The 21,100-nt window shown below is 39.6% G+C and overlaps 2 protein-coding genes across 2 annotated transcripts; both read right to left on the minus strand.

The window, feature by feature from the left end:
- Positions 1 to 321: 321 nt before the first annotated feature.
- Positions 322 to 5,613, minus strand: LOC107309565 (ovalbumin). The gene is made up of 8 exons (XM_015854479.3): positions 5,483 to 5,613; positions 4,245 to 4,429; positions 3,943 to 3,993; positions 3,234 to 3,362; positions 2,710 to 2,827; positions 2,128 to 2,270; positions 1,661 to 1,816; positions 322 to 1,353 (listed from the first exon to the last, which is right to left on the minus strand). Exons 2-8 carry the CDS (start codon positions 4,410 to 4,412, stop codon positions 967 to 969), a joined length of 1,152 nt encoding a protein of 383 aa, XP_015709965.1. The 5' UTR covers positions 4,413 to 4,429; positions 5,483 to 5,613; the 3' UTR covers positions 322 to 966.
- A 10,213-nt stretch (positions 5,614 to 15,826) lies between these two features.
- Positions 15,827 to 20,555, minus strand: LOC107309568 (ovalbumin-related protein Y). The gene is made up of 8 exons (XM_015854486.3): positions 20,434 to 20,555; positions 19,291 to 19,475; positions 18,708 to 18,758; positions 18,226 to 18,354; positions 17,275 to 17,392; positions 16,910 to 17,052; positions 16,673 to 16,828; positions 15,827 to 16,391 (listed from the first exon to the last, which is right to left on the minus strand). Exons 2-8 carry the CDS (start codon positions 19,456 to 19,458, stop codon positions 15,990 to 15,992), a joined length of 1,167 nt encoding a protein of 388 aa, XP_015709972.3. The 5' UTR covers positions 19,459 to 19,475; positions 20,434 to 20,555; the 3' UTR covers positions 15,827 to 15,989.
- Between the last annotated feature and the right edge of the window lie 545 nt (positions 20,556 to 21,100).

Here is a 21,100-nt window from a genome sequence, read left to right on the forward strand (position 1 = left end):
TGTCTCAGTGGCAGCCAAGGTCTATCCCAACACCCCAGCAAGGACCAGGGCAGCAGCAAATTGGACACACTGCTCCAGATGTGGTGTCCCAGGTGGTGCTCAGGAAGGAGAACTAATTTCTTCCCTCACTATGTTCTTTTAGCTAATGTGGACCACTAGGTTATTAGAATAAGTTGCTATGGGGGACTCTCGTTCAAATTCTCACTCATTAGCACTTGTTCTGCAGTTGCTGCTAGGCTGTGTGTCCATGCTTATTCCTCTTATTCCGTCATTCTTTCCCTGATACGCAACCTTGCTGTACTTCAAATACTACAAATGAAATGTGTTTGCTTAAACGTGCTTTTATTATGATTAAAGGAACAAAGGAGCATATTCGCAAGACCCATTACATATGGATACAAGGAAAACAATTTGAATAGTAACATACAATAGTTGGTCATAATGATTAAGCCAAAGTTTAGGGAGAAATGTGAATTACAAGATTTTTATAATGCATCTTTAGAAAGTGAGGAAGAGCCTTGTAGTATCAGGAACGCAGAAAAAACATTTTCCTTGTCAGCACAGGAATGGTTGGTGACAGTTGATAGTTAAATCTGAGAGATTTGGTGTGACTAATTCTGGAGAGCTTGGTCATACAGATACCTGGCTTACTTGGAAGGCTGCATTTTTTCCCCATAAATCTTCTGCTGATGTATCAGGTGCATTTTTTATGATGACTCAGTACTGTAAGTCCAGATTTCATTCCCTTAACCATTCATTCATGAGTTAACAGTATTACTCTGCGTAAGGGAAGGGTGAAGTGCACCTGTTCTCATAATGTAATTTCTTTTTTTTTTTTTTTCCTAGATAAAGCCCTAACTTTTATAAAGTCTGGATGCAGCAGAGAACATGCTTTTCATTTTACCCCTGATACTACAGTGCTCTGGGTCTTGCTGAAAGGGACAGACTCTTTATACTTTCTTCTTTTTAAGGGGAAACACATCTGCCAAAGAGGAGAATGGCGTTGGTTTCGATGTGCTTGACACAGAAGAGGAATGGATGGTCAGCCCTAAATTCTTCAGTAGCATCCACTCCAGCCTCTGCTGAGCCTACCACATCTCTGCCCGCTTCATTGATTTCTGCATATGCTGCATGGACAGCTTGAGATATCTTCAGGCTCCCTACTGAGGAGATGCCAGACAGATTGGCTGAAGAGCTGAACAGGTCAGTAATTCCCATAGCCATTAAGAGAGATGTGAGGTTGTATTTCTCCTCCATCTTCATGCGAGGTAAGTACACTTTGACCTTCCTCTCTTCCATAATACTAGAACTGGTCCATTCAGTCAGTTTTTCAAAGCTGATTGTAGACTCAAGCTGCAAGGAAATGACAATGAGATCCATGGGATCATGACGTAACTTCTTTCATGGCAGTGCAGTACTAGTTACTATTATGTGGTTTTTTTGTGTACGTCTTTTAAAACTGATTGCTCTTTTCATGGCAAGCCATGCTCAGCATAGGCTATTGCAGGACCCACTGGAACAACTCTATGCTTCTATGCAACAATCACGTATTGAATCATAATGAAATTTGTGCCGGTTAAATGTTTTAGGATAACTGTGTTGAGAAGAGCTTTGCAACAATGTGTTTTTAATTATCTGAAGCCAACTTCTAGGACCATACCTGCTCAAGGCCTGAGACATCATCAGGCAACAGCACCAACATGCTCATTGTTCCACTGGCAAATGGAAGCTCCAGGATCTTCATTTTCTCAGAAGCCATTGATGCCACTTTAAATGAACCAATCTGGTGCATCATCTGCACAGGTTTGCTTTCTTGCTGGAGATCCAAAAAAAAAAAAAAAAAAAAAAAAAAAGGAAGAAAAAAAAGAAAAGAGAATATAAGATGACTGATTGCTCTCATGCAGGAAGCCTTTCCTAGGAAAAGTGGGAATCTCTCAAGTTATTTCTCAGGAGCCTTGCAATGTCATGAATAGTGTGGAGAGAGAGACATAAGGAAAATTCCCTGGTTTTGATATAGTGTCTGAAAGAGATGCAGACAAATGAGCAGATACGCTAATGCAGTTCCATATTACAACATGTCTACTCTTCATAAATTCTAGCTGACATCTTTAAGGTATGCCCATATACCTCAGTCACTCTGAAAGGTATTGTTTGTGTGTCTTCAGCCTTAAATGCTTTCTCCCACAGTCCCTTGAAGGCAATGGCATTAACCAGGACCATTGCAGTTTGAGAATCCACGGAGCTTGGCTGAAGGATGTTTCTGATAATTCCTTTAGGAATGAACAGGAAAAGAGAGTTGTTAATCACATTGGCAAGCACAGGGTAGATAGTGTAGAGTTTGTGGGGAAGAGGATATAGGGGCAAGGACATTGGTTTGTTTTTGCAACTGTTCTTCCAAGGTTAATTTTCTTGTTGCTATTTTCAGTAACTCTTGTTTCTCTCTCTATAAAGAATCACAACAAAAGATAAAAGACAAAGAGATTTGTGTGTCACAAAAAGGCTAAACCTGTGTATTTTGTAATAAGGGGAAGAATCACTGGCATCTCTCTTATCCCAGAATGGTCTCCAACCCGAACAGTACCAAGACACATAGATATTATATGCTTCAATCAAAAGGAGTGATTTTGTATTTTCATCTTGTGAATTAAGTATTCTTTTAGGCTGGTCGAATATGGTGACAGAAGGGAAAATACAACAGCTTGCCCTTACCGTTTGTCTGACTTTCTACCCAGGCATTGATGAGGCCTCTGGCTTGATCTGCAGCTGTTTGAAAGTTGACGGATTCTAAGCCTCCTCTATACAGTTCCTTCACACATTGCAAGTATTCCTGTAAGGCAAGAGTATTCAGCTTTCAGATATGGATTTTAAAACATTTGGCAAATGTGAAATGCAAGACTGAAATTAACAGATATAAAAAATATAGTAGTGTAAAAGGCTATTTCACACTGTATTACTATATGCTATGACTTATAGTGCATTTAGTAGTGTAATATGCTATAGCTGTATTGCCGCATCCTAAGATTTTACATTCTTTTACAAGCCTTGAATTCTCTTGAAGACTGTAGAGTTTCAGGTCTGTTATAGAGAAACGTTTTTTTTGTCCTCAATTCCATATGCAAAAACAACAAATAACAAACACTAACAAAATTTTATTAGTGGAACATAGACTTCTGTTTGTTTTTGCATTACTTTGGCATGGAAATACACTCAGATCAGATTTTAGAGCAACTTACCGGCACGACTGTGTATGTCTCTTGAGCATAAAGTCTACTGGCAAGGCTGAACGAATAAGCATCATTTTGTTTGGTGATTTGGTTGAGTATGTCTCTAAGTGAAGAGTGAACATTTGCAGATGTGCCACACTGAATACAAAGAGAAAGAAAGATGCTGTTATTCTAGTCTCACTACTTAGTAGATTTTACACAGTATATGTACAGCGTAAAGTAGTTAGGATACTTCTGTTTACAAAACTATTGTTTGTTCTGACTGTGTTATTGCTAGTAACTACACTGACGTGGTCCTTTTCTAATATATACAATTTTGTGCTGTTTTTCTTCTGTAATTCCCTCATACTTTTCTCTGGGGAACTCCTGACTTCCTGCTGCAATAATCTAGCTCCAGCAGATCAGGCAGGCTTTCTTTTTCCAACCTGACTTGTTCATCCAGAATCATCTATCTGTCTTGCTTAAGCACACAAATATCCGCAAGTTTCCTCATTCACATAGTATTTTTGTCCTCAGTTTTATCTTCTGTTTGTTCTGAATCCCCTGTTACTTCCTTTCTTTCTCTGTTCTTACGAACAAAGTGTTCTCCTAACTGCTGGATTCAGAGCACTAGCTGCTCACCAGGGAGGGCCTGGAACAGCTAAGAGATTGCTTCATCTACTGGATTTTACTTCCGTAGGAAAGGGACATGGAGAAGGAGGTGAAATTGTTTCTGTACCTGAGCTTCAATACTGTCTCCGAATCCTGGAAGTTTATCAAAGTGAACAACCTGTAATTGAAAATAATAGTAGCTGAAATAACGGTTATGACAAAAAGAAGTTATGTGATACAGTTTCAAGATCTCTGGCTAGTGCATTTGTGTAACACTCTGGGAGCTGGAGGTGGTCACACTTTTAGATAATTCTGGTTCCAGATTTTCAGCCTCTGAGCTATGCAGTTTCCAAGGGACACTATCATATAATTTAGTGCTGTGTCTCCATTGAGGAGGATAAAGGATTTAATCTTTAACTGTAGGCTCACCTTATTTATCTGGGTCCTGGTGCTGTCTTTTGCACCTAGGAAGACCATGGCCAGAGTTGACAAGATGGCAAAGGGGGAGTAGAGCATGTTGTCATTGGCATGGTGGACTTTGAGCTCCTTGAATACATCAAAACAAAATTCCATGCTTGCTGCACCGATGGAGCCCATGGTGAACTCTGAGTTGTCTAGAGCAAACAGAAGAACAATGAAAATGTAAGGATGGAATGCTGTACATAGTCCCATGCAGGGTACTCTATCAGAGGCTACAACAGTAATTTACGAGAAGTTTTTAGTCAATTAAATGTAAACAGGTAGTTTTAAAGTAATTCTGTTGTAATGTGTCTGTTGCTGTACCCAACTCATGCATGTTCAAAACCATATTCATAAATGTATTTCTTCATGCATTTGCATTTGGTTATCTTTCGGGTAGCAAACTGTCTCAGAAATCTTAGATCTACATGTGGTTTCTGTTTACCATTTAAAAGCAGCCAAACAAACAGTTGCCTCTGCGTATTTTCATTCAGTGACAGCTAGTTCAGAATTCTACTTCGTTCAGTACCTCTAATCAAAACAAGAAAATACAATCTGATAGGCTTGCAAAGCTGGAAATTCAAAGGGCAAATTTTGTTAGACTTACTCTGGGTTGGGACAGATATATGAGAAATCAGGGGCTTGCTGACTGCTTTTTATTTTTGGGAAATAAAATAAGTAAGTGCAGAGAAATACCTGTTTGTTGCACACTACTTGCTATCAGTAGATATTCAAAAGTATATAAACCTTTGTTTTAATGATGGAAGAATAAATAGGGAATTAAATTTGTATGGTTTGTATTCTAGAGAATATTCACATTAAAATAAGCCCCCAAAATTCACTGAACACCATGATTTTGCTCTCAGTGCACTCTGTAGGGCTAGAGCTTAATCAAGCAAACTGCAAAGCATATCAGATAGTGAATGACAGGATAAGATGTTCTGAAATTAAAAACATACTTTAAGCACAAAGAATAAACCTCCTGACAACAAGCACAAAGAATAAACATCCTGACAACAAGCAAAATTATTTTACACATAATAAAATAGTGCAAAATGCATACACAGGTGAGAACTTTTAAAGAGAGTATTACGCAGATGCTTCATCCTTAAAGGTATGACACGTAACACAATAATTATTCATTTTTATAAGTTTAGGCACAAGCAAGAACTAAGATAGAGAGAAGGTAATTTTAGAGTGTTGCTTACCTTTTGAGCCTGAGCACTAAAGGCAATACAGCTTTCCAGCTGTATGTACAGAGACTGGCTGAGCCCTGCAGAATATATAGCCTGAATTGGGACCCACCCACAGATTCCCTTCAAAAGTTTGACCTTTGACGCCATAGAAATAATTTAATGGGATTGGGTCAGATTTTAGTTTCAATAGGTCCATTTTGGATTGAAGGGAGAGCAAATATTAGTTTTTAATTCTGGGTAACAAAGTGTTTTCTGCCAGTTCTTCTAATCCGTCAGGATTGCTGGAGAAAAGACTGAGAAATACTGCTCATGTTCCATTGAGTTCAGTTACAACCAGATAATGGGATCTTAAAACAGAAAAATGTGGGAACCTTAGGGATGGAAAACATAATTAGCAATTATTAGTTAGTCTGTTTATTACTATGGTTGTTATAACAGACCAGAAGTCTGTTTCAGTCAGTCCTTCTTGAATGTACAACATGCATCTAAGCCATGCTAGGCAGGAGATAAGTGAGAACAGGACTTGACCTATTATTTTCTTGACAAAATAGGGGAAATAAAGAAGCATGTATGTGAAGAAACCAATTGAGATGAGAGTGAAGAGCAGACAAAATCTTTCTGTAGTTGGAATATTTAAATATATCTTTTGATGGGTGTAGACGCTTTATAACAAGCTTTTCTTCTGAGGGAACTGCAAAACATAGCTCCATTCAAAGCAAAATAATACTCAATTCCAAATGAGTTTATGGTATGAACTTGCAATGTTCCTCAGAGATCTTCCATGATCTTCCAGCCTAATGGCCTGGCAGATGACAGAGGAATTGTGAAATTCAGCTGGAGGAGTGTTCATGGTTCGAGGGACAATCATAATATACAATAGCAAATATATTTCAGTTATAGAAGCTTTTGTTCTGTATTGAAATAATAGAATTGACAAACAGTAAAGAAACCATTCTGACCTCTGTAAAACACTGTTTGATTTAAAAATGGGGGAAAAAAGTACAACATAATTCTTCAGGACATACATCACTGTAGTTTCTGTTAAGCAGAAGAATTACTTTCCTATACCACTAGCTGAAGATTAGTCAGCGTCATTTTCTTTTCGTTTCTCTCCTTTCTTTTGTGAAAATTAATATACTGTACAAATCAGCATTCTCCTTGCCAAGTCTGAGGACTAAAGCAAGACAAGATGGTAGTGGAAATAATATCTTTTTTTTTGCTGAATGTCTACACCACAGGTATCAGCTGATTTTTTTGTTTGTTTGTTTCATTTTGTTTTTAATCATGTCTGCTGCTTCTATTTCAGCCACTAAGGAAGTCTGAAAACCTTCCCTGCTTTTTGCGATGATAGATGTGCTGCTTCTCAGTAGATGTTATCTCTATCTATGAAATATATATTAGTCTGTAGAAAGAAAAAGGAGATTGGGAACAAGTCTTTTCAGGTGCACTTCTCCATAATCCGGAGTCAATCAAACACTAATAATCTATATAGATATACTACATATATAATTGGAATTTGCAGATTGACACAGATCAGGTAGTCCTGTCACACTGAAGTATCCTGGTGAAATAACATGAAAAAGAGAGACTGTTCTGGCTCTTGCTAAGGCAAGGAACTGCTTAGACAGGGAAGTTCTAGAGATGACATCCAGCATGAAAAACATTCTAAATACTCGAAGGTATCAAGTCTGACTTGACAGACAAGATCCAGAATAACTTCTGTCTTAATGCTACAGAAACAGTTGAAGGTATCCACCATGGCTGAAACTGTCTCAGCAAACAGCAGGTCTGGTCAGAAAGGACAAGGTTTTTTCAAAGCAATCATGCCATATATAGTTAAGCAGGTATAATTAATAAATAAATATATATATTTATATATAATATAATTTAGTGTCTTTCCTCCTTTGGATGTTATGAAGAAGTACTTCTTTAACAATTCACCATGATCTGTCTTAAGAGTAGTGAATAACAACAGGCTGTTTCTCAACCAGTGTTTGAGTGTACCAGTGAGCCAGAGCACTGATCACCGTGTTCCCTCTTTTGTGTCCCATAGCAGAGAGGATATCCATTTCATTTTGTAGCTCAGCAAGTTGTAGTGGATGATGAGTTATGGTAGTGAAGGTCTGCAGGAATGGCCTCTGCGAACAGAGCCCAGCAGCTGATGGTATATCATATGAACCTCAGTTCTGTGCCATTATTTTAACTCCTTATTCCTTTTCTGTTCAGGGTCACTTTGAGTTCATGGCTGTTTTTTTGTGTTTTTCCAATATTGGTCTTCCATTACTACATAAGAGACGGTATATCTGATTTAGTCAAATCTGCCTTCAGAATGTCCCTGAAGCCCTTCTTAGACAGTCTCAATTCTCCTTCCCTTAATCTCTTTTATCATACATGGACCACATACCTGTCCAGACCTGGGTCATATGTCCGTCTTTTCACTAATCTCCTGTACTTTAAGACATACAAAATATCAAGAAAATCAATGCAGTTATGTCAGTTATCACTGTCACAGTATTGTGCTGCAAATACAAGAATGATCCCAAAAGTTTTTTTTTAAAGCTGCTCTATTTGGCTTCCACATAGTGTCCTTATTCCAGACCTACAGAACAGTTTTCTATTTGACTTGCAGAGCTTTGTTTTATGTGTCTTCTAAAAGCCATTTTTTTCTCTACAAGAAGTAGTTGGTGGTTTGAAACAATAAAGATGAGGTGTGGAAGATGAGAATTTCTGCTTCTCTGTCAGATAAGAAAGATATCCTACTCTCTTTCCCAATGAAAGGCCAACTGCAAGCAACTAAAATGGAACATGAACAAATGAGGTCTTGATCAAAGCAGGCTGTCAGCATACCTGCATAGCTGGTTTGACTTGGATACTAGAGAGAGTAAGCATCAACCTTCTTGCAGTTGGAAGGCTACCTGGGATAGGTGGGAGTGGATTGCCCTGCCCCGCACAGCTGTGCAAAGGAGTACAAATAGTTTTGTCACACGTTGTTTGACAATGCTTGTCCAAAGAAAAGGTCAGCTAAGGCTCTGCTGCCCTTTCCTATGCCAGGCATTTCATTGTGGGCCTGTCCCTAAACCAACAGTCTCATGAATAAAGACTAGGAGACCTGAAAGTAATAAAAGTACGCTTTATCCAAAAGGATATGAAGTCCAGGTGAGCTCACAGGTCAAAGCCTCTTATCCAATCACTAAAATCTACTCAGAACTTGAGATTTTGTTCTCCTCAATTTTGACATTAGGAAGGAGTACAGTAATTGTTCTCTGTTTGTTGCCTATTGCAAGTGTGGAAATTGCCTTTTCTTGAGGGAAAGAAGCAATTGTTCATGGAGAGAGAAATTATTTTGCTCAGGTTACAGATGAATGTCTAATGGGTTGCCATTGCATACCTTGGCGCTGTAGCCATCAATGATGGTTTTTCTCTCAGCTGTTTTATGAGATTGTGTTGTTTCCCCTGTTTGAAGAAACTCAGGTGACTTGTCAGGCTCCTTTGGATGTGAGTTCATGGTCCACCTGGCATCTTTCTGAAGCAGTGCATTGCCATTCTGAAGAGACTAATATTGTTGCCTGCTGTGCTGCTTTGGTCTTTGACAGACTATGACAAGACTGTGAAAAAAACTATTCATCTTTGCTCTTAATTCTCAGTAGGATATCTCATATCAGACCTTACATTCATTTTAATCTGATTTAGCCTTCATTGTACAGTTGATGATTTTGTAAACCTTCCTGTAGATATTTGATCTGATGTTGGTGTGGTCTTCATGGCATGGCATTCAATGATTACATCCTACTGGCTAGTAAAAGGTTGGGTGGGAGAATTTTCCCCCAAATCTGACAGCCTTCCTCATTGTTACTGAATGAGTTGTAGCCTCACCTACATCTAAAGCCTTTCACGTAGGAAAATAAAGCCTCTTTAGGAGGAAGAAGAAAACAGTGTCCAGAGAATAGTCAGGGTGGTTGAGGAAGGTTTCTGATTTGAAAAAAAGGACACGTTTTCAGAAAGGGGAAGGAGGAGAACCCAAGAGATTACAGTTCTCTGTAGTTATTGAAAAGGTAGATTGCCAGTGCATTTGTTCACTGTGATGCTTGTAAGAAAGGGCACTAAGACTCTGTATGTATTGCTTAATGTACCATTTGTTGTGCCTAGCATAAAGAGAGAGTAGTATCAGTAATCTTACATTCCCTCAGGGAACCCCTATCTGTTCAGTGTCAGACAAACCTCCAATCAAGGCATGATTGAATAGATTGATTGAATAGATTGAAGAATATGATAGGAAAAGCCAGCATGGATTTATCAAGGACAGGTCTCTGCTGATCAGCATTTTCATCTTCTATGATAAAATGGCTTATTCTGGAAACAAAGGCAAAACAGAGGATATTGTATGCCTTGACTTTATTAAGGTCTTCAATATGATATCCCAAATTATTATTGTAACAAGATGGGAGAAACATAGACTGAGTCAGCAGACAATAATGTGGATGGAAATTAGCTAGGTGCCAGCAGCCTTCCTTCTGCACTGACCATAGGGTCTGCTGGATTCTTTATCTCTCCGTGTTCTCACTTCTGTCTCCCAGCTGGTGCTGCAGTTTTTCTTCAATCTACTCTCACAGAGGTGCAGCCAGTGTCACTCATGGCTTAACTCTGGCTGGCAGCAGGTCTTTTGGGGAGCTGTCTAAAACTGGCTTTGATCTCACATATGGAAGTTGGTTTTTTTTTCATAAAGACCACCCTTGAAGCTTGTGCTGTACTGAAAACTTGTTGACCAGATGGGTCCATAGAGACAGGGCAGAGCTGAGGTCAAGCTGGGAAGCAAGTCTGCAAGCTGAGATCAGCAGGCCCAATATCTGAGCAGGGCAGGGCTGCAGGGAGGTGGATGCTGGTCTTGCTATGGCCTCATTCCAGCAGGAGTTGATGGTTCCAGCAGGCTGAATTGTGGTCCTGGGTGTGGGATACCTCATGGGAGGTCAGTGTCCTCAGAGCTCAGAAGCAGCATCCCACCTTTCTGAGCAGAGTGCATCCTTCCTCCTTACAGAGACCTGGGCTCAGGAGAGGCTTACTTTAGAGAGATGCAGGGGATGTGGGTGGTAGTGTGCTGCTTTAGAGCCAAGGCAGGGACAGAAGACAGGAAAGGAACATGGTACAAGTGGCCCTGATGCAAGTAAGGGAGGGTCACGCTATATCATGAGGAGCCCTGCTAGAGATGGAGAGGAGAGCCTGGCAGGATGGAAAGGGGCTTAATCAGGAGCCTGGGCTGAGTAAAGGGTGAGTACTGTCCAGAGATCAGAACCCAGAGCAACGTGAATCCCTCAGGAAGTTTGGAAGTGACAATGTTCTGAGGGGCCAGAGGGGCTCCTTAGGGATTTCCACACCTGCAAACAAGAGTCCAAATCACAAGGAAGTATCATACCATGGGACACATCCATAGTCAAGCCAAGAAATCATTTCTTAGGTCAGGATTAGGATCAGGTCCAGCAATCACCCAGCAGGTCACTTAGCAGCAGGGCACAGCCCAGGTCACACTAGAAGTCCTTGGCCAGATTATGGGCACAGCTGTGTTTGAAATGGAGACTAGTACACACCATTCTAGTACATCTAACATAGCATAGGAAAGAAGTGAAGGTTCAAGGCAGACCTAAATGGAAAATGTGGGTCCGTAGGGGTAGGTAAAGGCTCCAGGTGAGGTTGGTCATGGCACTTAAAGGCTTTGTTTAAAGCAAAGCACTCAGGGCTTTGTTACCTAGTGATGAGCAAAAGAGGTGGTACTGGGGATTCAGCAAAAGTTTGGGTCTAAGTTCAATTGTGAGCAGGCCTGGAGAGAGACACACATACAGATTTCCTTAGGGGGGGACCGAATGACTAAGGCTCAGCTGAACTGGGCTTCTGTTGTAAGTAACAGTCTTGACTTGGGGAGCGTTATGTAATTTGTTGCTATTTAACATAAAAATTGCTGATTCAGGGATTGACACAAAACAATGAAGCAAACTACAGAATAGATGCTTAAGCCTTTAATCTCCCTTTTCCCTACTCACTTCATCACTTCTCCTTCCCTTCCTCCTAGTTTCAGCTTCCTAGTTGCACTCTCTTTTTCTCAGTCCTTTCAGTGATACAGTAGGCAGTGTAAGAGGCTGGGGTCAGTATATAATCTATATAATCATTTCTGTCTGCCAGTGGTTGCTGCTTACTAGATTCTTCTGCTCTAGTGTGCTCCCTGGGCTGCAGTTCTTCCTGGCTGTCCTTACTCCAGTGTTAGCTGCCTGCAGGATGCAGTCCCACCAGGATGATGGTGACCTTTGTTGGTTGCTCATGGCTGCAGTGCCTTAGAGGTCTGTCCTCTGGCATGGAGCACCACCTCCCAAGAGTGTGTCTTTCCCTTTGTTCCCAACATCCCCTTCCAGATATCTCCTCTGCTTTGTTTCTCCAAACATACCTCTCATGTCCCCTTTTTGTGTTTCTAAAGTCTTTATTTTTTGGGTCTACTTGCATGTCCTCTGTCCCTAGCAGCTGCCACCTTTTCTTAGTTACATTTGCTATGTATTACATTTGCTAATGTACATTAGCAATGCTGCTACACTTTCTAATTATATTTGGCCTTAAGTTGCACCAGGGTAAGTTTAGGTTGGATATCAGGAACAACTTCTTTACAGAAGGGGTTGTTAAGCACTAGAATAGGCTCTCTGAGAAGATGGTTGAGTCACCATCCCTGGATGTGTTTAAAAACTGTTTGGATGTGGTGCTCAAGGGCATGATTTAGTGGAGGGCTGTTAGGGTAGTATGGTTAGATTGTGGTTGGACATAACGATCTTTAAGGTCTTTTCCAACCTGAACAATTGTATGATTCTATGCTGGAACAGAGGTGCCATGTGCTTTTCTTATTAGCTGAAAATCTGGTGCACAATGAGTTGTTTTGTTTTTACAGAGACACCTGCAGCTGACCCTGGGCATTTCAGGGCTTTGTTGCACAAAGATCACCCCCAATACCCAAACTGAGCCTGTTTCCAGTACAGACTGCTGGGCCCATGAGAACAGTGTATGTGGGAGAGCTCCTCCAGTGAGGCTTGTCATTATTGTTAAAGCTTACTCTTGTCCCCAGTGTTCTAACACTGTTTCTTGTTCCATGACTTATATAGCTAATTTTATTTTCTATGCATTTATTATTTGCCAGTGGATATCTCTTCCACAGTTTTCCTTTTAAAATCATGTAAGATTTCATCATCCCCTCACTTGGGGGAAGCATTAAACTAAGTATCTTGATTGTGACCCTTACCCAAGCTACTTTGCCTGCCTGCACCAGGCCAAGAACCTCACTGTGCTGGAGGACCCTGTAGTGCATAAGAGTCCCTTTGGATACCAGTAAAGAAGACACTCAGAAACTGTAAGGCATTGGTTAAAATACAGTTTACTGGAGCTAACACAAGAAGAGAAAATGAGATAGCACAGATAATTTCACATCCCTTCAGAAGCTGGGAATCCTAAGTTGTGCAGTTTTGGACAGAGCTTTAGTCATGGCAGATTGCATAGATCCCATCCATCCAGAGGTTCACTGGCATTGTAATCTACATATTTTGTTAGAACATTTGTAGAAATAAGCAACACTTTTGGGCAAGAATGTATTTATATGGATCCATGCTATTCAAGATAAAGAATGTGCCAGAGGCATCATCACCTGTTGCCATTCTGGGGCCATATACGTGGGCTTAACCTTCTGGTTTGATCTTTGGCCTACCCAATCACTACATATTTCTCTGGAAATTGCTGAACTATGGCTATAATATTGGGAAATTTAGCATTTAATCCCTTATCAGGCCCTTCTAGCCTTACTGTCATGGTCTCCTTCCCTTGCTCTCAGTCTGCCTCCCTTGCTGAGCAGATTGACACTTGCTGTTCCTCAGCAATAATCTCTGCAGTTTATTTTCCAGACTGAAGAATCTTAGATCATGAGCCACAGGAAACACCAAAGTGAACTACTGCTCCATGTCCAATCAGTATTTCATTTCAACACCGAAGTCTAGTTCAAGAAAACTGTGCTTTCCCAAGTAACTTTTGAGAGCCCAGAGTAGCTCTGGACTAGGATATTCTCTTGAGTGCTCTTCCTCTGGTAACTATGACTTCGCATGGGGAGTCTTGTAACTTCTGCCATAGATTTGGTTTGCTTAGAAGAAGGTAGTCAAATATGTGGAGAAGTGCAGAATAGATGCAGATGGTCTCCATATAGTTCTGTGATGGTCCCTTCTCCAAGTGATGTGAGAAGGGAACGTACACTTAGTCCAGAGAGCACCTCTATTGAGGCATTCAGGAGTGTGATTGCACCTGGCTGTTTTCATTCCATGGACTAGCAGTAATGCATCTCTAACAGCGCTGGGAGAGTATGAGGTGAGGTAAACAGACAGAAGGCAATGTCTTGACATAACAACTTCAGTCATGGTGTCAGGGAACAAAAAGGACTTTTGAACGATACCTGAACCTGGGATTCATTTCTGTTATCCCATGCTGGGCTTCAGAGCCCATAGGCACTTTTGTAATGCCCTCCTCTTTCTGAAAGCTGACAAACATCACTTTTTATCCTTAGTGACACCTAATGGCCTTTTAAAAACAAGTCAAATGCTACTATTTCACGGTTAAGACATTAGGTGGACTCTGTGCCTTGAATACCCTCTTGTGTATAGTTCTTGGAATTCATTTATCATTTCTGCCTTGATTTTCTTCATCTTTTGCTTTTAAAAGATCAAACAATTGAATAGCTGTTTTTTTTAGTTTGCATTATATATTAAATGCCTCCATAGTAAATGTGGGTAATTTTACTGTTATTGTACCTAGAAAGTGCAGAGTGGCATACCTGCATATTTCAATTCCATAACAATATTGTAACTGTTTAGTAACCTTACACACTGTGCTGCTCAGGACATTATTTTACCAGTCCTGCCTTTTTTTCCTTTGCTGTTTGTTAGTTTGTTTGGTTTTAGTTGCAGCAGAACTGTATTGAGTACTTTCAGCTATAAGAGGGAAATAACATAAGATACACAGTAAAACTTGAAATGTCATAGCTCTTAAAATTTTTTTTTTCACTTGAATCCTTATGCAAACTGACCCTTTCTGACCCTCTTGGGAAGACCAGTAATTGCATTTATCCATTTTTAATGAGGATTAAATGTGCTTCAGTGCTACTAATGTCATCATTTCAAGTTATAGGTAGTGCTAACATGGCCATGTGTTTGAGGCAGCTCTGAAGTACTGAAATGCTTTTTCAGTATTAATACTGTAATTTGCAATTCTGCATGTGTATCCCAGCAGAAAACTCTGTCCTTAACGCTGGTAACCATTATAATTGGATAAAATACAATCTAAAGAACCTTTACTCTTAAAACTGTGAAATAGCATGCAGCATCTCTAGAAGAATATCACATGAGGCAATAGTAAGTTTCTTCATGTGATTCTTGTCAGCATGAGAAAGCTGAAGCAGTCTACCTTTTAATACTTTTAAAGTTCTATCTTGCAGGCATCACCTTGATGCGTTTACTGAGGACCCTTAGATGATTTCTGTAAAAGTTCTCTGGAATTGCAGTAAATACAAAGAAGTTTGGTATTTCATATGCTACATGAGGAGAAGCTCAATGGGAGAATAGAAGCTATAGGATTTACCTTGATTAAACCCAGTTTTTGTTGTTTTTTTAATCTTAAAGTATCTAGTAACCTCATATGTGGTCACATTCTGGTTTTGAAAATAGGATCAACATACCAGCTTGATCACTTCTATCAGTAATTATTACCCACTATATCATATTCTTTAGGTTGTGAAGTACAGTAACCCAGAATAGATATTGACATGTTTTGTTTGCAAAGCTTTTAATAGAATAAATAGAAAGACCAATAACTAACATTCACAAAATCAGTGATATGTCACTGGAATGAAAATGGGAAACTAATATCAATCAGGAAGATGTTCTGTTTGGAGATGATTTAAGAAGAAATGGTAGACTTTCTGTATGCTCCCTCAAAAAAAAAAAAAAAAAAATGTTACACAGCCTTAAAGTATTTGCAGCACAAATAAGACCAAATGGTTCACTGGAAGACAAATGGTCTGCTGGAGTTTGAAATTTCATCTGCAAGTTGTCCAGGCTTCAGTTCAAAGATGTCTGCCCAGCCGATTCAGTGGAACGGAACAGGATTTTCCTGAAAGCTATTTCAGAGAACTCCTATAGAGAAACCAGATTCTCAATAACAATGGCAGGATTTCACGCACACACATGAAAAAAAGCCAACAACAAAGCACTGGCCCTGTTTCACAAGTTATTCAAGAACACTGGGAACGTATACACCTTGGATATGAGTCCCGACTGAAGCTCACAATAAATTCCTGCACATAAGGATCTGAAATTTCACATGCTTCTTCAAGAATATCACCCTAGAAATTAAAGGCTTTCCACTTGGATGAAATATTGAATTGAGATTATGCTACGATGCTACAGTAAAGAGATTTGATTTCTGAGGGGAAGGTCAGCATTATTTCCAACTCTTTCTATTTTTAGGGAGACCAACATCTACCAAAGAATAGAAGAGTATTGGTTGGGTTGTATCTGATCAAGAAGAGGAATGGATGGTCAGCCCTAAAGTCTTCTAACTCAAGGGAATGCTTTATATTTCCAGTTGCCCCTGTTGAACCTGCTGCCTCAGTGCCTTCTTCATTGACTTCCATGAACGCCCCATGCACAGCATCAGATATCATCAGGTTATCTACTGAAGAGATGCCAGTCAGATTGGCTGAACGGCTAAATAAGTCAGTCATTCCCAAGGCCTTTAATATAGATGTGAGGTTATATTTTTCCTCTATCCTCATGCGGGGCAGGTACACTTTCATGCTCTTCTTTTCCATTGCATTGGCACTAGTCCACTCTCTGAGTTTTTCAAAGTTAATTGTCTTCTCAATCTGCAAAGAGAAGGAGAGACTGAAACACATAAGGCAAGAGTACAATGGACATAACAACTGTATTAATACCACTTGTTACTATTCATTTATTTGTGCGAACAACAGAAGTGACACTTAAGTTGATATTTATTTGTTTATCCTTTATGCTTCCTCCTAATTATAGCCTACATATCATCTGTCTCTGTCAGCACAGCCAGGGGTTGAGAGGACAGCCAAGGGTCTGAAGGCAGCCAGCTCTCACTGAACTCAGAACTGGTTGCTATCCCCTGCCAGGGCCGTACCCGCTCCAGGCCAGAAACCTCATCAGGCAACAGCACCAACATGGTCAGCTCTCCGCTGGCATATGGGAGCTCCAGGATCTTCATTTTCTCCTCAGGCAGTATGGCCACATTAAAAGTATCACTCAGACACATCATTTGCACAGGTTTGCTTTTTTGCTGCAAAACAGAAGTATGATGCAGTGTGAGCAGAGAGCAATTTTTCTTGAGTTTTTCCAGTAGTGGTGCCCATGTCCCTACCTTTGTCATGCTGAAGGGCATTTCTCGAGTGTCTTTTGTATTAAATGCTGTCTTCCATATCCCTTTGAAGTAAATGGTGTTAATAAAGACCATAACTGTACCAAAATCAATGGAGCTTGATACAAGCAAGTCTTTGATCTGTCCTGTGAAAAGGAAGCGAAGCAGTAAGTGCTAAGACACAGCCTGTCTGGATTGCATGAATGCCTGCAATGAAGGGCATGGTGAGTTTTGCGGGAGTTTGCTTTCATAGCAATAATCAAATGCTGTTCCTTGTTGTGCCTTTTCAAGACATTTTGAGGAGAGGAAGACAAGGGTATAGATTACAGTAGGTAGGAGAAAATATCAGCTATTTTTTTACTTCTTACCATTTGTCTCTTTTTCCACCCAGGAATTTATGAGCTGCCTTGCTTCTTCTGCAGCTGTTTTGAAGTTAACTTCTTCCACTCCTCCTGTATAGAACTTCCTTGCACAATTTAAATATTCCTATAAGCAGAAGAATTGTGTTTTACTGTTAAGAACTTTACAATAGAAGAATGTGAAATGAGAAATTAATGAAATGGAGAATGATGGTTAAAAGAAACTTCTATCCCTACACTTGAACAAGTTGAACAGCTCTCTTGCTGTAACTGATTCTTTAAGCTGGACAAGGCTACTTCACATATTTAGTTTTGAGCCTTTTGTCTTCAGATAGAATTCTATGTTAAAATTTTGAAATACTTTCTTTATTTTACCATAAACTTCTGTTCTGCAAACATAATTAAGGACAGACAATACTCATCTTCATGCCCACCTTCTCTTTTGAATTCTGTATTCCTACATTCATACTTTTAATTTCAAAACCAAAACTTTCTTTAAGAGAGATATTTTGTGTCTAGCTTTAAAAGAAAAATTGAACAAAATATTTTTATCAGTTTCAGTACTCATGCTTTCAAGTCATTTTCCTCCCTTACAAATCACCTTTTTCATTAAAAGACAATTTTTAGTGAATGAACAGCAATTTTGATTGCTCCCTGTAGCTATTGCTGCATGGGCATATATTAGAGAGCCATAGAATCACGGGGGCTGGAGGAGATCTCTGGATGTCATGTAGTCAAAGTCCCTACAGGGGTTGCCTACAACAGGTTGCTCAGGAAAGCATCCAGATGGGTTCTGAGTATCTCCAGAGCCCTTATGCTATTGCCTGGCCCCTAAAAGCCACAGAAAGGTTTGGACTCATTCTGTGCCCAAACCAGTTCCCATTGTGGCTCACAGTAGTGCTGAGTCCCAGTCAAGCCCAGTGGACAGTCTCACTGAGTTAAAGTCACACTTCAACTCACCGGAAGAACTGTGAATGTTTTGTCAACATAGAGTTTGTCAGCAATCTCGAGTGAGTATGTAGCATTTGACCTGGTGATTTCTGAGAGGAGCTTCTTGAACAAATTGTGGATGTATTCAGAAGAGCCACACTGAGGTGATGACAAGAAAACAAGATGATATGTCACGTTAGTTCCTCCTTATCTAGAAAATCAGACCCCAGAGGGCTGTCCCCATCAGTAAGTCAGGCCATGGTGGAATTCACCCTCAGACCTGGGCTGATGATGGTGCATTAAACAGGCAAATAAACCTATCTCCAAGTCAGTTTCTTAGGCTTTAAACAAGCATGAGTTACACCCTCTTTTCCTCCTTCCATATATGTGCTTGGATTGAGAGCATTGCCATCAATTTTGACAGTCTGAAACTGCTTGGAGCAGAGGCAGAGTAGTTCTAGTTTTGTCCTGAAGAGAAAATAGGAACAAATGGAGAGAAGTTATATCTTTACCTCAGAGTCAGTGGCGCTTTCAGCTCCTGTAATGCTATCAAAATGAAGAGCCTGCAAGAGAAAATGCCAGTGATAAAAAAAACAAGCATTACCAAAAATGTTAGGCATTTAAAATTTACATGTGATGTTTGGGGTTTTTGGCTCAAAAACAGAAACAAATGAAAAAAAAACACAGAGAACAAATGCTAGATTAGATGAACTAAAAGGCTGCAAGTGAGCTTGCAGCTGGTTCTTACTTCACATTACCTTCTGAGAAACTGGAAATAGCACTATTTGCTTAGATTGTATTTTTTTCAGTAAGTTAACTTAGTTGTGTATTATGCACTATGAATAATGTTCTCTCTCTTCCTTTCCTCCAGGGTTTTATCTTTTTAATACAAAAATAAAAAGTATGGAAAAAATGTGATCACATTATCTGGAAGATGTCAGAATTTAGAAAAAATAATACAGTTCCCCATCTAGTTGTCCATCTGGTGAATTAAAAGGTGACAGCCTCTTGAGTAGATACTATGTTATTGCTTAGAAGGAATAACAAGCAGAAGTAGAGTCCACTGTCCACTTAACACCAATATAAGTAACTTACCTTCTTCATCTGAGATTCAGTGTTACCTCTTGCCCCCAAATAGACCATGGCCAGGGCTGTAAAGATGCTCAGAGGGGAAAAAAAGATGTTCTCATTGACATGATGGACTTTCATCTCGTTGAAAACATCGAAACAAAACTTTGTATTTGTTACACTGATGGAATCCATTCTGAAATCGGTGTTGTCTAAAGCAAACATTAAAATGTATAAGTTGTATATCAAGGATAAGTCAGTGCACTTGAGTCTTTGTACGCAGTGCAAAGCTTATTTTCAGTAAGTAGAATTCAGTAGTGTGGATTTAAAAGGCTGTTTTGTTCTTGGATTTGTGAGCAATCAAAATCCTGTATAGCTACCAGTTATGTGTAGGCTGGTGACTATTTTATTTGAAACTTGAGTTATCCTCTATACACATGTTCTGTGTTGAAAATATTGCAAAGACTTGCCTTGAAAGAAGCTCATTGACAATTGTTTCTCATCTTATATAGAAAAGAAAAAACACAGATTTGTTCTCAGTCTTCATCCATCTGCAACTCCAGATCAGGTTCTTCACTATAGTTTTCAATATCACTTTTAAGACCACTTAACAGATCAGCCCTCTGTGATGCAAACTACAGTTACTGACAATATATAGTGGGTAGGTCTGGAAAAACACCACAAGTTTTTTCTGGGTGTACTTCACCTTCATGTAAATGGAAACCGGATTCTTACACCAACCACTTTATCAAGGGTCTCAAACCTCATCATTACCTCCTTCTTAAAAATAGATTAGGGAAATGGAAGCACAGTGATAGAAAGAAATAAAGATGTACCAAACTCATCTGCTTTATGACAAATGCCAGTTAACTAGTACATTTTCCATTCTTGGTTGACTTAGTTATATCTCACTTTTCAAAGACTGGTCTTTAGTTTTATTGGCACATTTTTTATAAAATCCGCCTTTTAATAAAACAGAGATTGTTTAGTCTTATTTCATTTGCAGATACTTCACATCTTCAGTACTAAAACATTTGTTCTGCCTTTTTTTTTTTTTTCCTGACACTCTTGTGCAATTTTCCCTGTAGTTTCAGCTCATAGTGTTTTATCTAACAGTGAAGGGAAATAAAGCTCTTTAGAACATGAATCATAACCAAAAGGAATGCTTACCTTATCAACTTCACTTGTAATGATGAGTACAGCTTCTCAGCTGTACGTGGTACAACCTTGCAGAACTCCTTGAAATATATCCTGTGTAATATCATGACACACCCCATGCTGCCTGTTCTGTGTTTACCAGACCAAATGATGGATGGAACTTAATGTCAGAAACATACTTTTACTTGGTTGAAGTCCATTATTCACAAGAAAGAAGGAAAGGAGGAAAGGAAGAAGAAAGGAAAGAAGGAAGGAGGGAAGGAGGGAGGGAAGGAGGGAAGGAGGGAAGGAAGGAAAGAGGAAGGAAGGAAGGAAGGAAGGAAGGAAGGAAGGAAGGAAGGAAGGAAGGAAGGAAGGAAGGAAGGAAGGAAGGAAGGAAGGAAGGAAGGAAGGAAGGAAGGAAGGAAGGAAGGAAGGAAGGAAGGAAGGAAGGAAGGAAGGAAGGAAGGAAGGAAGGAAGGAAGGAAGGAAGGAAGGAAGGAAGGAAGGAAGGAAGGGAGGAAGGAAAGAGAGAAAGAAAGAGAGAAAGAAAGAGAGAAAGAAAGAGAGAAAGAGAGAAAGAGAGAAAGAAAGAGAAAGAAAGAGAAAGAAAGAAAGAAAGAAAGAAAGAAAGAAAGAAAGAAAGAAAGAAAGAAAGAAAGAAAGAAAGAAAGAAAGAAAGAAAGAAAGAAAGAAAGAA

The sequence above is a fragment of the Coturnix japonica genome, chromosome 2 (assembly GCF_054131305.1).
Source record: "Coturnix japonica strain WE chromosome 2, WE-NBRP24, whole genome shotgun sequence".
Taxonomy (NCBI): domain Eukaryota; kingdom Metazoa; phylum Chordata; class Aves; order Galliformes; family Phasianidae; genus Coturnix; species Coturnix japonica.